Source organism: Acipenser ruthenus, chromosome 20, assembly GCF_902713425.1.
Source record: "Acipenser ruthenus chromosome 20, fAciRut3.2 maternal haplotype, whole genome shotgun sequence".
Lineage (NCBI taxonomy): Eukaryota > Metazoa > Chordata > Actinopteri > Acipenseriformes > Acipenseridae > Acipenser > Acipenser ruthenus.
In genome coordinates this window covers 21,266,292-21,281,237 of record NC_081208.1, presented here as the reverse complement: position 1 = coordinate 21,281,237, position 14,946 = coordinate 21,266,292, and the positions used below count along the sequence as shown (strand labels likewise).

General features: G+C 39.8%; 1 protein-coding gene across 2 annotated transcripts in view; it reads left to right on the top strand.

Annotated features, from left to right (window-relative positions):
- LOC117425065 (RNA-binding Raly-like protein) overlaps positions 1 to 14,946 on the top strand; it is a 46,249-nt gene that overhangs the window by 18,247 nt on the left and 13,056 nt on the right. The window contains exon 3 of one of the 2 annotated variants that reach the window (XM_034041726.3): positions 13,361 to 13,411. The exons of the other annotated variant lie outside the window; for it this stretch is intronic. Within the exon in view, the coding sequence (XP_033897617.1) occupies positions 13,361 to 13,411 (51 nt within the window). The remainder of the gene's footprint in view (positions 1 to 13,360; positions 13,412 to 14,946) is intronic. 2 annotated transcript variants of the gene reach the window in all.

Below are 14,946 nucleotides of genomic sequence, written 5' to 3'. Positions count from 1 at the left end.
TGCAAGTGTGAGACGGCTTGCTCATTATAACCATCTGCCTGTATAGAACGAGGGGACACATCTTACATGGTGTTTTAGATTTTGCTGCTTGTCACAGGAGGCTCGACAGGGTGAAGACAGTCCTATTTCAGAAACTGCAGGTTGAATCAGATCCATCTCTGCATCTCCTTATTAAACGTGGGGTTGATGGGTTTATCACAGCGGTTTATGATAGCATTTCATTTCATAAGCTATCTGTAGTTACTGCGTGGGTCGGATGCCTATTGCCTCGCTGCTGGTATTGAGCACAATTCAGAGTGCTCAGTAGAGTTTAATTATGATGACCACTGGCATATTGAACACCCTACCCAACCGGGACTTCATCAAACATTGCCTATACTGGTTCCTCTTGGTCCTAAGCCCTGGGGTAATAAACGTTTTGCAATAGCAGCAGTGTTCTGGAGATGGACAGAGGTCATTCCACATCAGGCAGTAGGATATTGCTGTCAAGATGTGGGCCATCTTGCAGTGGACTTTGATCTAACAAACAAGCAACTAAGTTCAGGGATTGCAGATGTGTAGACAACATCCATAATACTGGATTTTGCTGTCAACGCACCTGTTTGAACAATTGTACCGCCCTTTAGCTGAAAGGTTTGGCAGTTTCGGATCAGATGATGCAGACTCTGCATTGATTGATTATACTTTCCTGTTATATATATATATATATATATATATATATATATTTTGTTTTTAAGAGACTGCAAGAGCTTGTAACTCAGGCACCATTGTTTTGTATTGAACATTTTAATGCTATTGTGCTAGTTTGGATGTTAATTTATTATTTCACGTTGTGTTTGCACACTGGACACTGTAATTTCTTACTTGCAGAGATTATGTAAACCTACCAAATGTTAAAAATACTCCCTCTGCAATAATGACTAATTTTGCCCCTGCCAGAGTCAACCCCCCCCCCCCCCCCCCCCAACACACACACACACTTTTCCCTTAACGACAACTTGACACCCCCTGAAGAATCCGGTAACATGAAGTATGTACCAATGACATTTCTCTTCCTAATAAACAGTATGCTATAATTCATGGATAGAGTGGAGGTGTCTATACATATGAATGTCTTGCATATAGTAGGATACAAAATTATCCCACCTGCCCAATAAAAAGACAGAGTTGAACTGCTTATCCAATAGTTACTGAGAGTGCTTGACTTGGTTTCTTACAGTTGTATCTTGTATGTATAAGAAAACACACAATTTAGTGACTATCAAATAACCTTTATTGGCATGACAAGATTATTTAGGATCTGCCAAAGCAATTACAGTCAACACAAGTTCTCAGGACTGTATTAAATTATGGCACCGCAATAGTCATTATAATGCATAACTTTGACATTTACTGCAGGACAGCACAGAGTGGATCTTGGTCTCCCATTTCACACTGCTTACACGGTCTAATCCTGCCTGTCATTTTGTTTTACTGTGGAATCCTGTAATTTCACTTTTGATAAACCAGGACCAGTCATTACTGAGATTTCCTACTAGGAGGAGAAATCAAAAGGGCATAGACTGAGAATATGTAATCAAACAATGGTTGTCTTTTAAAATCTGAGCTTCTCTCCATTTCCACTATTGTTTCCAAATTAAATCTAAATACTTAATTGATATAATCAAAGGGTAATATAATTTACATACCAGCCAAAAGAAACAATGGAATTAAATGAAAACCAAAGCTAACTATCTACATCTAACGAGATTTGTAAGACTTGCATAGTTAAAGATTTAATTAAAACACCAACTGAAATTGGTCTTTTCCTGGTGCTCCTAATGAGTTTCTAAATTGGGTTTAATTGAATACATTTTTATTCAATTCTTGGAGAGGATTGTGAGAGCTTCAAAACGGAAGACATTCCATCCTCCATGGTGGGTAAATTAGAAGAATATTATGATGCTCATCGGTTTGTAGCTTGCCAGGGTGCATGTGAGTATACTAACTGGCTGTGTGTTTTTTATCAGATTTTTTTTAAATTTGGAATTATGTTTTAAATGGAATGTGATTTGTAAACAGTATAATTAGGGCTGCTGTTTTTCAGTGGTAATGCATGCCGTTTTCTAGTATTGTGACGAAACGGCATAAATAAAAAATTAAAACACGAAAAGCAATAAGCAGCCAGAGGCCAAGTCACGTTGCCCCCCCCCTCCCACTATTAAAAATCACTGTCAGAAAAAAAAAACACTGGAGGACAAGCTTCAATTCCTACACTAACACTTGAGCCACATTATAGAGCTCCAGATCAGAGCTCAATCAGTCTTCAGAGTCTGCTCCTTTACAGTCTCCCTTGCTCCAGCTTGGCTCCACAATTTATCTTTTCATATCTCCGGTCCTTAATGACAGATGTCACAGCCTAACCACGTGCTCACACAAGCCCAGAATAACCCACTAAAACCAAGCAAACGGCAGAGCTCATTTATTAAGGGCGCCTCTCCAATTATGCCTTTATCTGGGATTGACAGATACATTCTTTCTAGTATTGCCCAGAAGTAAAGTCACTTCATTAACATTTTCAAAAGTTTGTGATTCTCACAGTTTGGCGCAACTGGGAGAATCCTGTGTCAGGATAGAGGGGTTCTTGGATGCAGAGCAGTGAGGAAAAGCTCTCCGGGAGTCTGCATGCTGGCACCATGCCTGACTGCTGCCAGTGCCATTTGTTCTGTGCCTTCCATTAGCTCTGAAATAACAAGCATAAAAAAATTTAAAAAAAAGATTTAAAAAAAATGAAAACCCAAGAAATTGCTTTTTATCCCACGCAGAGGACTGACCTTCACAGTTCTTTCCAGTCCCAGCTCTCTCTCTCGTGAGTCCCTGAGCGTGTGAAATCTTTAAAAGCTCTCAGTTTCACCACCTCCTAAACTACAGGCTTAGAAATGTTGATCATAGCTTTAGCACTTTTGAAAGTGAAAAGATTGGTTTGCTTAAATATTAAACGGTGTTAGATGGTGTCAATGTTTGTTGTGCTTACCAGTGCTTTGCCATGCTTTCACTATGCTTTTATTACCCTTTGCTTTTACTATTGGAAACTTTAAGGGACTAAATTAACTGAGATAAGATTTAGGAATGTATTTTGGTACCTACAAACCTACCTACTTCTCTATTGCCCTTGGCGTACGTGTCACTCATGTAGCCTTGCAGCAAGGAATCCCAACCCTATTCATTTACCTAATGACCTCAGGCTCACTACAGTACTTTACTATATTATTATACCCTTAGACTTGCAACCCAGTTGACTAAAATGTCATCAAATTACCAAAAATAGTATGTTTTTGACAAAACAAATCTGATAGTGGAGCGGTCTGCAGTCAAAATTTTGCATTGACCTTTGCAGTCCCACACGTGAGACAGAAGAATCGTCTGGAGACGATTACACCACATCTACCTGCAGCCCTCCAATACTTTAGTCTGATAAAGTACAGGTGGTAGTACTCTTGGTGGTTCGGTATTCGAGGGCCTGAAGTAAAACCAAGAAAACTTTCAGAAGAAACAGTGGCCTCTAGTGGAGAAAGAAAATAATCTCCTCTTTCTTTCAACAGTTATCTTCCTGTGCGTGTTATAGAAAACTCAAACTATACAGAACGTAATGTAATACTTCCAAATGTAAGGTACGGTACAACAATAATATAGCTAGTTTTTTTCACTGTAAGTCTCAACTCCAACCATAATTGTATATTTTAAACAACATTTATAGCTATTCATTTTTTTATTTATTTTTATTTATTTTTATTCAATTTTTGTTTTTAAATGCCACACCAAATATGATTTAGTTTTTGTAATAATCCTTTATGAATTAATTTCTTGAATAATTTGATAATTTATCTGAGTGCAGAAATGAAAATAATCTTGACTGAATGACCTTTTTTTTTTCTTCCAGGAAATTATAATTGTAGTTCCTAGCAGCACTGTTTGAGTTGCTCAGTGCTAGTGATAGGTCACTGTTCTTTATAGAATAACAGGCACTTAGTATAAACACTGATTCAGAGATGCTTACTGGGAGGGTGTCAGCCACTAAAGACAGGCAATGACATAGTGCTGAGAGGAATTGTGGAATGGCTAGAGACCGGGCCAGAGTATAGACAGCTGGCAGCCTTGTGTCACTGCATTCCTGATTGTCCACTCCAGCCAGTTGCCAGTGAATTGTCAAACAATGACTTCTATAAAAGGAAAAATCCTGTCTAACATTGTACCCAGGATAACCACTGGAGAATTATTTCGCCAATAACCACTAGTGGTGGAATGACTACTAATTTGACAGTCGTATCGTTCGAATAGCCGCCACTTTTAAATAAATAAAATAAATAATAATTTGTGCACATTTAAAAAATGACTTGGAATTTTATGAAAACAATTTATTAATGTTCTAAAATGTTATTCCTATGTTAATGAAATGCAACCACAACTGCACTTCCGTCCAACTGAAACGGCACGCTTCACAATCCCGTGACGTGCGATTAGTCGACTGAGGTTGATTGTCACTTTTCTATTTGACTCGTCAAATATTTGGGGCAACCTGTACTAATGACTAGGCCAGACGCTCTCTCAGCCCCTGTGCTCCAAACACTAGACCACACTGCCTTCCCTCAGCTCTTACCAGTTCCTTCACTCCAGCCAGTAGGCCGCACAATTGTCACTGTTCTCTCAGCTCGAACCACTAGGCCAAACTGCCTCCCTTCCAGTCCTTCTTCTCTAACCACAAGTCCATGCTGCCTCTCTGTTTACTAGATTATAAAGGAGGATTGAGGGGACTGCGTGAAGGACAGGCTGTCGGGGCCCCCGCACTGTTGCCTGGGTGATGCTGACAGGACTTTATTGGGAAGCTGTCTGTGGAGTGGCCAGGCTCCCTGAGCAGACAGGAAGGAAATTAGATTTTTGTCAAAGAAATGAAAAGTGTAGATTGCAGAACAAATAACAGCATTTCGGAGATCTGGGATTGTAGTGCATGTACACCCGAGGAGGACATAAAAAAGCCATCTGTTCCAGCAATCCTTTTCTTCAATTAATGAGCCTCGTCTATGTACTTTAATAAGTCTAAAACACTTCCCACATTGCTGAATTAATCAAGTCAATGTGAAGAACCCGCTTCCTAATACATGTCGGCATCCTTTGTGTATACAGTTATTTTCCAGTATGTAAGTACATATCTACGGTTTAGGGTTGTACTGGATAGCACCTTTTTTTGGGGGGGGTGCTTCAGAAAATAAAAGAAAACACTATTCTTGGAATACAGCAAAGGTTAAATATATAAATGATCTTATGTTTGTTTCTTAATATTTCCGCCATGGATGAAAAAACATATTTCTTCTTTCTCATTACAGTAATATTATCTTTGGAAGACCTATAGCCTTTTAAAGGAAATTCTCTCAAATGAATATTTAGGTATTAATACAAAAGCAGTCTGACATTCCCAAATCATATCTTAACATTGTATGACAGCAAGAAGGCAAATTGCCCCTGTTTCCCAAACAATGAAAATGTCACTACGATACCAATGCTGCACATTTAGCTTTTCTGTTTTATGTCCCCCTTGGGAATATATTTTCAGATACAGCAGTGTCAGTATTGACACGCTGTCTGTTTACTAATAAAATCGGAATTCATTTTCAATGTAACTTTGAATCGCTGTGGCTGTAGTACATGCACATCATAATTTCTGGTTGTTTTGTTTTCTGTACTTTTAAAACCTATAGGGTATATATGGGAAATACTTTCCTTAGATCAAACACTACTGCATCTGCTTAGCAATGCAGAATAATGTGGAACAGAGTGTTTTGCTTGGCCATTCTGTCGTTGGATTTCAATGAATGCAAGATATGTTATTCAATGCTAGATGCCTACAACGCTTATTGTATAAGTTTTGCTAATCTATTTACCCCGGATTGGAACTTTTGAAGGACAGTCAGAAAAAGAGTCGCCTGCAGCGATCACACAGTGCAGAAACGGCACACTGAGCTCCCTTGTCTGGCTGCATTGCTGTCTTGGCATCTTTCAGGCGTGTCTTATATTGAGCAGCAAGCAAGCATTTGTAATTATAGTCACAGCCTGAAAAAGCATGCTTTTTATTTTTTCTTTGGAATCTGCAAAAAAAATGTCATGATTCAGCTAAAATAATAATAATACAAAAATAACAGTTTCAGGCAATTGGGTGTTTTAAAGCATTCTACCAAAAACAGTTCAAGAAAATCTATTATTATTTTTTTTATTTTTTTGCTTGAAAGGATTTAGACTACACACACTGTTTATAGAAGTCATTATAAAAACTATTTCATGGTGTTTGCAATCGTGTTAGAAATGTTGAACCACATATGGAGTAGACGGGACTGGTAGAGTGGAAACGTATCTTGTGCCAATTTCTACATACCGGTATGCACACTTTCCTTTCTATTGAGTACTGTCTACTGCAGTTTAAGACATTGCACTTTTTATACATCAAAACGCTGTGTAGATGCAAATTGAATACGGTAAGCTGTATGGTCTGATTTATAGGTCAAAACATGTTTAATATTGTACATAAAACTTTAAACAGCCACTAAATATAAACTGTTGTATGCATTAGATAAAATTGATTATATGACTGAAACATTTGATGGATATTGCCCTGAGTGTGACAAGTGAAGGAGCTTGTCGAAATTGTGATTCTACTGTCGCTACCGATCCTGGGGGATGGTGAGTGGTCGTGGTGACAAGCCTCATATTGAAACTCCCGGAGCCTGGGTGGACACTTGTGTTTACACTGGAGGGCGAGATTTGATTGGGGAGGGGGGAGGGGGGAGGGGGGAGGGGGGGGGATAAGAATGTAATGGATCTTCTCCTAGTGGCTGAGTTAATAATACTGACATCAGCATAAGACACGTACTTGCCTCTTGACTACAGAGCTTGCTCTTTGGTCATCGTTGAGCCTTATGGTCCAGCACTTGAGGGTTTAGATGACATTTAACTATATATGTTCTATTCCTAACCATACTCAATTCCATTGAAAAGAGGCAAAGGTTGATGTAGAGAAAGTCGTTAGGTGGCAGATATATGTGGCTGATTGTCATGTTCAGTTGACGGGTAGGTGAATGTGGCACTCTGGGTAAAGACGCTAATAATTATAGGGTACCGGTTAAACAGGAGAGTGACTTGTGTGTGATTGTGGGTGGTATGGTTGCATGTGGAAGATATAACACAGGGCCGGCACAGGAAATGAGTTCTACAGCATAAGGCAGCCATAACACAGGGTAGTCAGCCTGGCACAGGGCAGGTATAGCACAGTCAGCCAGCCATGACAGAATGAGGAATACCATAAGGCAGATACAGCATTAGATAGATATCACAGGACATGTACAGTACTAATTTAACTAGCCAAAGTTAATGTCAAAATTAGGAGCGTTTCATAAAATCTAAAGCGACAGTAACCAAGAGCTGGTGTGTGTGTGTGTGTGTGTGTGTTTGTGTGTGTGTGTGTGTGTGTGTGTGTGCGTGTGTGCGAGAGAGGCAGCAGTTGTAATTCAGCATTAATCTCACTCCCTACAATTTGAGAACAGCTGAAGTGGCAGGAAATCAAATTTCCAGCCCATTAACCCCCGTCACAGCGCGGCGAGCCTGATTTATTACATCGCAATGGATTTTTGAGTGTGAACATTATCTCCGAATAAATCAATCTATACCGGGGCGGGGGGAGGGACGCAGGTGTTTTGTGTTCAGGGGAGCAAGTTAATTTTGAGCCGGAGGTGAAAGGTGAGAGGACCCAGGACTAGTCTAGACCTCTGGCTACTGAAGCGGCTGGGCGCCTTGACCACTGACCTACCTGCCTCTCCGTGCTCAGGCCTTGAAGGCCACTTGCAAACACTTTATAGTGATTTTGAAAATAACTTCAGCATTTCACCTTCAAGCCCTCTTCTCAATCATATGAAAAATATACTACACTGGGAAAAATTGCAGAAGCCTTGCACGCAAAGTGTAATAGCATTTCTTCAATATAAAAGTACTCTTGAGTTTTCCACAAGTGCACTGAACTGAAATTGCATTAAATTGGTACTAAAAGCAGAATGGAGTTAGGTGGCAGTTTACAATGACTATGGTCATCATCTCAAACTGCACTGGCAATGATTAACTGCAGTTAAACTGCAGTCTAGCATGAGACCACAAGCAGCCTGAGGTCGGTGAGATGGAGACAGTAGCTTTTGTCTACAATCTTTCTTTTGGGTTTGGTGCACCTATTCATTTTGGACATGGTCACCCCAGGGAAAAGGTCAGGGCAGGCTATACAGTTACAATAGAGTTTCTGAACTCCTGCAGTCTGCAAAACGTAGCTGTATGTCATGCCTTTGCAAGGAATTCTGTACAAAACAGCACTACAAGGAAGTGATTTCAGTGTGTTGTGGTCTGAGATTCTACAAAACTGCTTTTCGTTTCTGTCGCATTTTATTCTCCGTTCGTAACACGATGGCGATGTAACAATGTTGTAAAAACAAAATGGAAATACTTAAGCGATTGTTTTAGCACTGAAAGAGAAGATGACTGCCAATGATACTTTTAGGATATGCCTGCTTGTCAGGTATTCGCTGAGCATTTTATATCAAAGCTGCCGATAGGCCCCTCCGTGGAGTGACGTCCTCGATCCCGCCTCCCGAGGAAATAAATAGTCTACAGTTGCAGAGTTTCCGATTCAGGGGAAGTGGCGAGCCTACTTCCAGAAATTAATTGCAAGGGAACTCCAGAAAAACTTGTAGAAGGAGCTCTGAAAGAGTCAATTTACCTACAATTTACCTACATGTCTGTGAAAGGCAAAAGAGACTGATGTCTCCGTGCAGTGACTATTTATTTCTTCGGGAGGCATGACCGAGGTAGGACGCCTACTGACCTTTCCCCTGACCTTTCCCCTGACCTTTCTCCTGACTTGTCGTGGGGTGCAGTGAGGGAGCATAATTAGGTATTTTAAATTGGGGCGAATGACTAACAAAAAGATGAAAACAGAAAACTCAACTCAGTTTTATTAGTATAGGTATTAGGGTAATAAGAGTCTTATAAAAATAACAAATCATTTAGCTTAGCTAAACCAGGTCATTCTCAGACAGGATGGGAGCCTGCAGGTTGAAAGCTATAGAATTCCAAACGTCATGCCTGCTGGTCCCCTTGAGACCTGCCGGAGTCAAATAATTTATAACAAGTCGTGCTTAATGGATTGCCCTCCTGAAAGTGAAATTATGAAGAAAAAAAAATTAATTAGCCTTTAGTGACCCAGTTGTCCAATAGTGGCAGCAATGAGGTATCAGCAAATCACTTCTTCTTGCTGAGGGAGGGGTTATTTGGCAACAAATGCATTTTCGCACAGGACGGTATCCTGCACTGACAGAAGCCAGCATATAATAGCGGTAATTAGAATTTAAACCAGCAGCAGTTTTTACAGCAGAAGCTTGACATTCCCATTAACTCAGCTCTCAGATGTGTCGAGGTGTAATCAACATGGGGTACAAAATAGTCCTTAATCACCTGCTAAGCCCCAGCACTTTTGTCTCTGGTTGCAAAACCCAGCAGCTGTGAAGTCCATGTGACCGAGAGAGGCAGGAATCAAACACATTTGGTTGAAATAGTATATCACTACAAATTCATTTTTTAATACTGCTCCCTCGACTTGCACATAGAAAATATGTATTAAATGTAGAGGTCAGAGAATTGACACATGAAAAATACTTACTAGGCACACTGCCCGTGAGAGCTTATTAGCTATTGATTGGAGCATTGTCAGTATTTCATGCTTAATTTGACAGTAATTCAACATCATTATGAGGACAGTTCTGCCAAGTGTCTCCCACCTGCTGTGATTATCATTACAATGAGAGTTCATGTACAACATGAATTGAATGTGACATTTTTGCTTCTTAGCTTTTGATGTTTATAAAGAAAGATAAAGCTTGGTCTTGGTTAATAAATATAGGTAAAAAATATGTTACATATACAGATTATAATCTTTCTACAGTCTGTGTTGTATGCTTCTTATCCTACCTCCTCTAGTCACATGACAGCATTGACTAAGATGCCAGGTCAGTCTTTGCAAAGCCTCCACAAGTTCCTTTCCATAACCAGGAGGATTCTTCACAAGCTTATAGAAACAGGACTCAATTGGCTTTGTTCTCACCAAGGTTTATACAATTCTTCCAGAAAGCTTGACTTCACGGTTACCAAACTTCCATTGGATTTGCCTGTGTCCTCCAGCTGTACTTTTTTTGTATGTCGCACTTTTTATTGATCATCCATAACTTCAAAAAGCGTGATCAGAATTCTGAAGTGACACTTATAAGAAACTTAAGTCAAGTTGACATTTCTTCATATCAGACTACATCTACATCTAATGGCAGTTCCTGTTGAAGTTGCCATTAACGTTCTTCATAAACTTGGCTGGCTAGCTAATATCCTGAATCAGACATAGTGTTGCCCGGCAATGCAGGCTATGACATGCTTGTAAAATTATGCTTTCTTTGTTATTTGGAGGTTACCATTAGTCGTACTAAGGAAAGTTGGAGGATAGTATCGACATCTATATCTTGTCTAGCTTCAATGGAAATAATCACACGGTGAAACAGTTCAGAGACTCCATTGATTCAAGTGGATTTCTGTTGGTCAGTTTTGGCTGGTACTGCATACCGTGAAGTGTCTTCAAGTTCCTCTTACAGTGCTGTCATGTATCCCTGTTGTTTTTTATATTAATCATTGTCAGTGACATTTTCCAGTGCATTTTTGTGTGTCTCTCTGTCACCCCAACCTAAAGATTAAGAGAATCACAACCAAAAACTCGAAACCATTCAAACTGTCCAAGCACCTGGCATGGGAGACCTCATTGATAGAACTGGAGTTCTCACCTCTTAGAAGATTGAAGATTATAGACTAATGTATATAAAATATGTGAGCTTTTGAAACCACCTTGATCTCATCCTTTGAATGAATCCATGGTCACGGGTGCATTTTATCTCACAAACAGAATTTATTCACACAACAACTTAATCCAGCCAACTCCGAAGTATAACATCAGTGTCTGGTGTTGAATAGTTTGTATGTGCCATTATTATTACACAACCACCTTCAGAGCTGGCACAGAAAGACATTTCTGTACTTTCTCTCTAATTCCTTTGTGCTTTGGTAAATACTTGCATCCATTCCAAGTCTGAGGACAGGGCAGAGCAGCTCACAGTTCCTTGCCCAAAATGTTAACAATGAATATATTTCACCCCTTGCAAGTCCTCTGCGTAGATCATCCATCACCTTATTGAAACACATATCTTGTGGACTAGATTCATCTCCATCATTGTCATCTCCATTATTACCATACATCTTTAGGAACCATGCTTAGCATTTTAGATGGTGTTTTCCCTCTGTAGCAATCCGGCAGTTTACTCCAGCTCTCCTGGATCTTATTGTGCTGCCTCTCAGTGCAACTCAAACCATTTCATCAGAGGCTTGGAGAGCTTGCTCATTGCATTCTTTATCCCCGGGAATGTCTTCTGGATAAAAGATATTTCCTCCAATCAACTGATCTCCTTGAATAATGACAGTTATTGATTAACTCCATGGTGCGAGGCAGTTGTTGGTGTTTCACCTTTCTCAAAGCTTTGTTGTTTGATGTGGTTTGTGTTTGTAAATTTCTCATAGTTATCACTTCAGATAACACATCAAGTGATTGCAAGTGTTCCAGTATATGATTCAGTACACTGAGTTCTGAAAACTATTTTCTTACCTCTTCTATTCTGTATGATTAATATATATTATATATATTAAAGGCTCACTACCTATCTTTTTGCTATCAAAGCTTAAGCTTATTAAAATAACACAATGAACAATGGTATGAGTGAAGATCTCTGGCTAGCCTGTGATATAAGTCAAGTTTAGACAACTGAGTGTGATTGGCCAAACTGTAAACAGAGTTGCTGTATACCAGGAGCTTCAATTAAGAAGTAATTATTCAGCAGTTGATATGCCGCAGTGAATTTCATGGCATGTTTACTAAACACATCACCCCCAAGGCAATCGCATGATCACTGCTGCTGAAACCTACTTGCTCGATTATTGCATCCTGCTGTGTAAATAACCGTACAAATAATCAGTACCTGAAGTGATACAAACCAGGCAGCCTGCTTACTGAGCATTAGGCAAAAGGGCATAGGAACAAGACTTTCCCACCGTTCTCCAAGATGGTGCCTTCCATGGCGTTTAGGAGTTTGGCCATTTTCATACCATCATGGGACGAAAAACATATTGATACTGTGCTCCCTATTTACAACGCTGTAGTCAGGAGTCATACCTAGAAGCCTTATAATGAGAAAGAATGTGCTTGTGGAATGGAGTGGAATCTTATAAAGGGGGAGCACTGTACTGTACTAAAATGTGCTTTTAGATATTGTCTTAGGAAAGTTGTGACATTTTAAACCTCTTTCTTTGGGGCAAAATTATGTTGTAATTTTAAATAGCATAAAAAAGAGACACAACAAATAATAACCCACAGTTTAAAGTTTTGTGACAGTGTCCGTCATTTTGATCTAGAATTTCTGCAGACCAGCTTGGGGCTTGAAACAAATACATGTTTATTAGCTTCTTACTGAGCACCCAGCAGGTAGATGGAATCCCAGACATGGTTTCCACCGTTAATTTAGCAGGTTACTTTACAGCAAAGATATTCTGAATGGACTTTAGTCCACTTAAAGCATCAGCATGATTGTCTGATTGGCAGATGGTATTCAGGTCAGGATTGAGGTGACAGAGCTGTGAGGGAAAGCTCTTCTGGTCACTGCTGATTGGTACCACGCCTGACTGTAGCCAGTGGCATTGACTACCTTTCATGAGCACTAAATTCACAGCATTGAGTTGTTTGTGTGAACGGCAGAGAGAAGAGATCTTCGTCAAAAATTAAACAATAGGCTATACCTCGGTGACAAGCAGACGGTGTTGCAATTTAAAAGAACCTCAGGTGACTTCCACATGCCTTGCCATTGTCTTGAGTTTATGGGGCCCTGAAACTCTCTTTTAATGTGTTCAGACTGGTTGAAGCATACTCTCATTTCCCATACATTGTACCTGGTATATAAACAGACTACTCCCTGAGTGCTGTGTTTATTTCTCTCATGAGGATGGCCATAAACAGTTCATTCAGCCATCCTCATTTGTGGAATTACTACAGCACTCCATTAATCAATGCAGTATGTATTGGGATTGTGGCTAAGCAGGGAGAGGTGCTGACTGAAATCAGAAATTCTATCCTCTGTGTCCTTTACGGGCTCTTGGTGAGTCGTTCCCCCCCCCCCCCCCCCCCACTTCCCTGCTGACTTCACCGTGTTCCTTTCCACAGGAGCAGTTTTGACCTGGACTACGACTGTTACCAGGATGACTTTTATGACAGGTATGTCACTTCTGTGCTCCATCACATCTTAGCTGCTTGTAATCAGGAAACAGGGGAGCTAAAATGTATCTTCCTGAGGGTTCCTGAGATGCTGGGCTGTCCCCTGCCCCCGCTACCCCCCCCCCCCCCCCCGGACTATCAACCTTTCAACACTGTATAAGAACTAGCTGCAACATGAACAAGCTTCCCTTCAGAAACAGGAACAGATACTGTATGTTCCTGTGCTTAGAAATAAAAAACACAGCTGTAAACAGCAGGCTGCACCTTATCTGTGCTGCACTATAATTGCAATGTACAACTCCCTATCAACTTCCTAACAGCAGTCTATTAATAAAGTATAACTGCACTGTGTATCTACATTTTTACATGTGTCACACTACAAAACAATGTTTAAACTGCTGCTTCCTGTTTAACTTATCATTTCCTGTGCTTTTCTGGTTGACAGGAAGTTATGTATTTTGTATAGTAGTTCCTGAGTACAATTTAATTTTTCTGTTATATAATAAGGTAAAGTAATTGGAGCTAACAAAATAGTTCCCTGCCACACATGTCCGTTCACTGTATTCAGTATTTCTGAAATGTGCTTCCTGGGTCATTTCGTCTGGAGACTGTCCCCACCCCTTCCTGTCAGTAACCAACAAGCTGCTTCCCCAAGTGACAGACCTGCTTTGCAGTCAATGAATGCTTTGACTTTGATGACACTGCTAGGATGAAATGACCTAGGAAGTAAATCAGTAAAACTTCCTGGAAAGCAAGACAAGAAAACTGAAAACTTTCTTTAACCTAGTGTAGTACCAGATGTCATGATTTTGGTATATGGGTTTCTTTCAAAACTGCATACTTCAAACCAACATATTGAATACAAATACACGACACATAATGTTTATCAAATTGTTTTGTTAACTACAAACACTTTGTGTTGAGCAGAACCTCTCGCCCCAGCTGCATGAGATGGCATGTTCTTATACGATGAGAGACCCTACAGATGATGTATTAACATCCTGTATAATATTCAACAAATTGTGTAATTATTTATTTAAATGCCAATATCCACATTTTCATATACACTAGCTGCACTGAACAAAAATAACTCTTTCATTATTCAATACACACACTTACCGCAAAATTATGTGAACAGGAAAATTAATTGTTTCATCCTCACAATCACTTAATTGTGTGCTTGGTGCATGTAGTGAATATCAGTAAATGGTAACTACAGTGTAACCTCGGGTAGTTAATGTACCTGTAATTTGATGTGTATCCAAATGTTCTGCCCATACTTAATTGTGTGTTACGTTAATAGTGACTTTTTCCCAACCTCCATATGGCTTGCTTGCTTGCTACTAAATGTTGTTAATTCTACTGTCTGTCTCACTGAGTGACTGTGTCTAACCCCAGGGTACAATTGCAAAACAGGATTTCAAATGCTTTTAAATTGGTTACAAAAAGCCTATAAAGCGTGAACATCTGATTTTTCAAATAGCTCAGCCTCTTGAGGGCTGCATTTTTGTACAAATACAAACACTGCAGCTGAA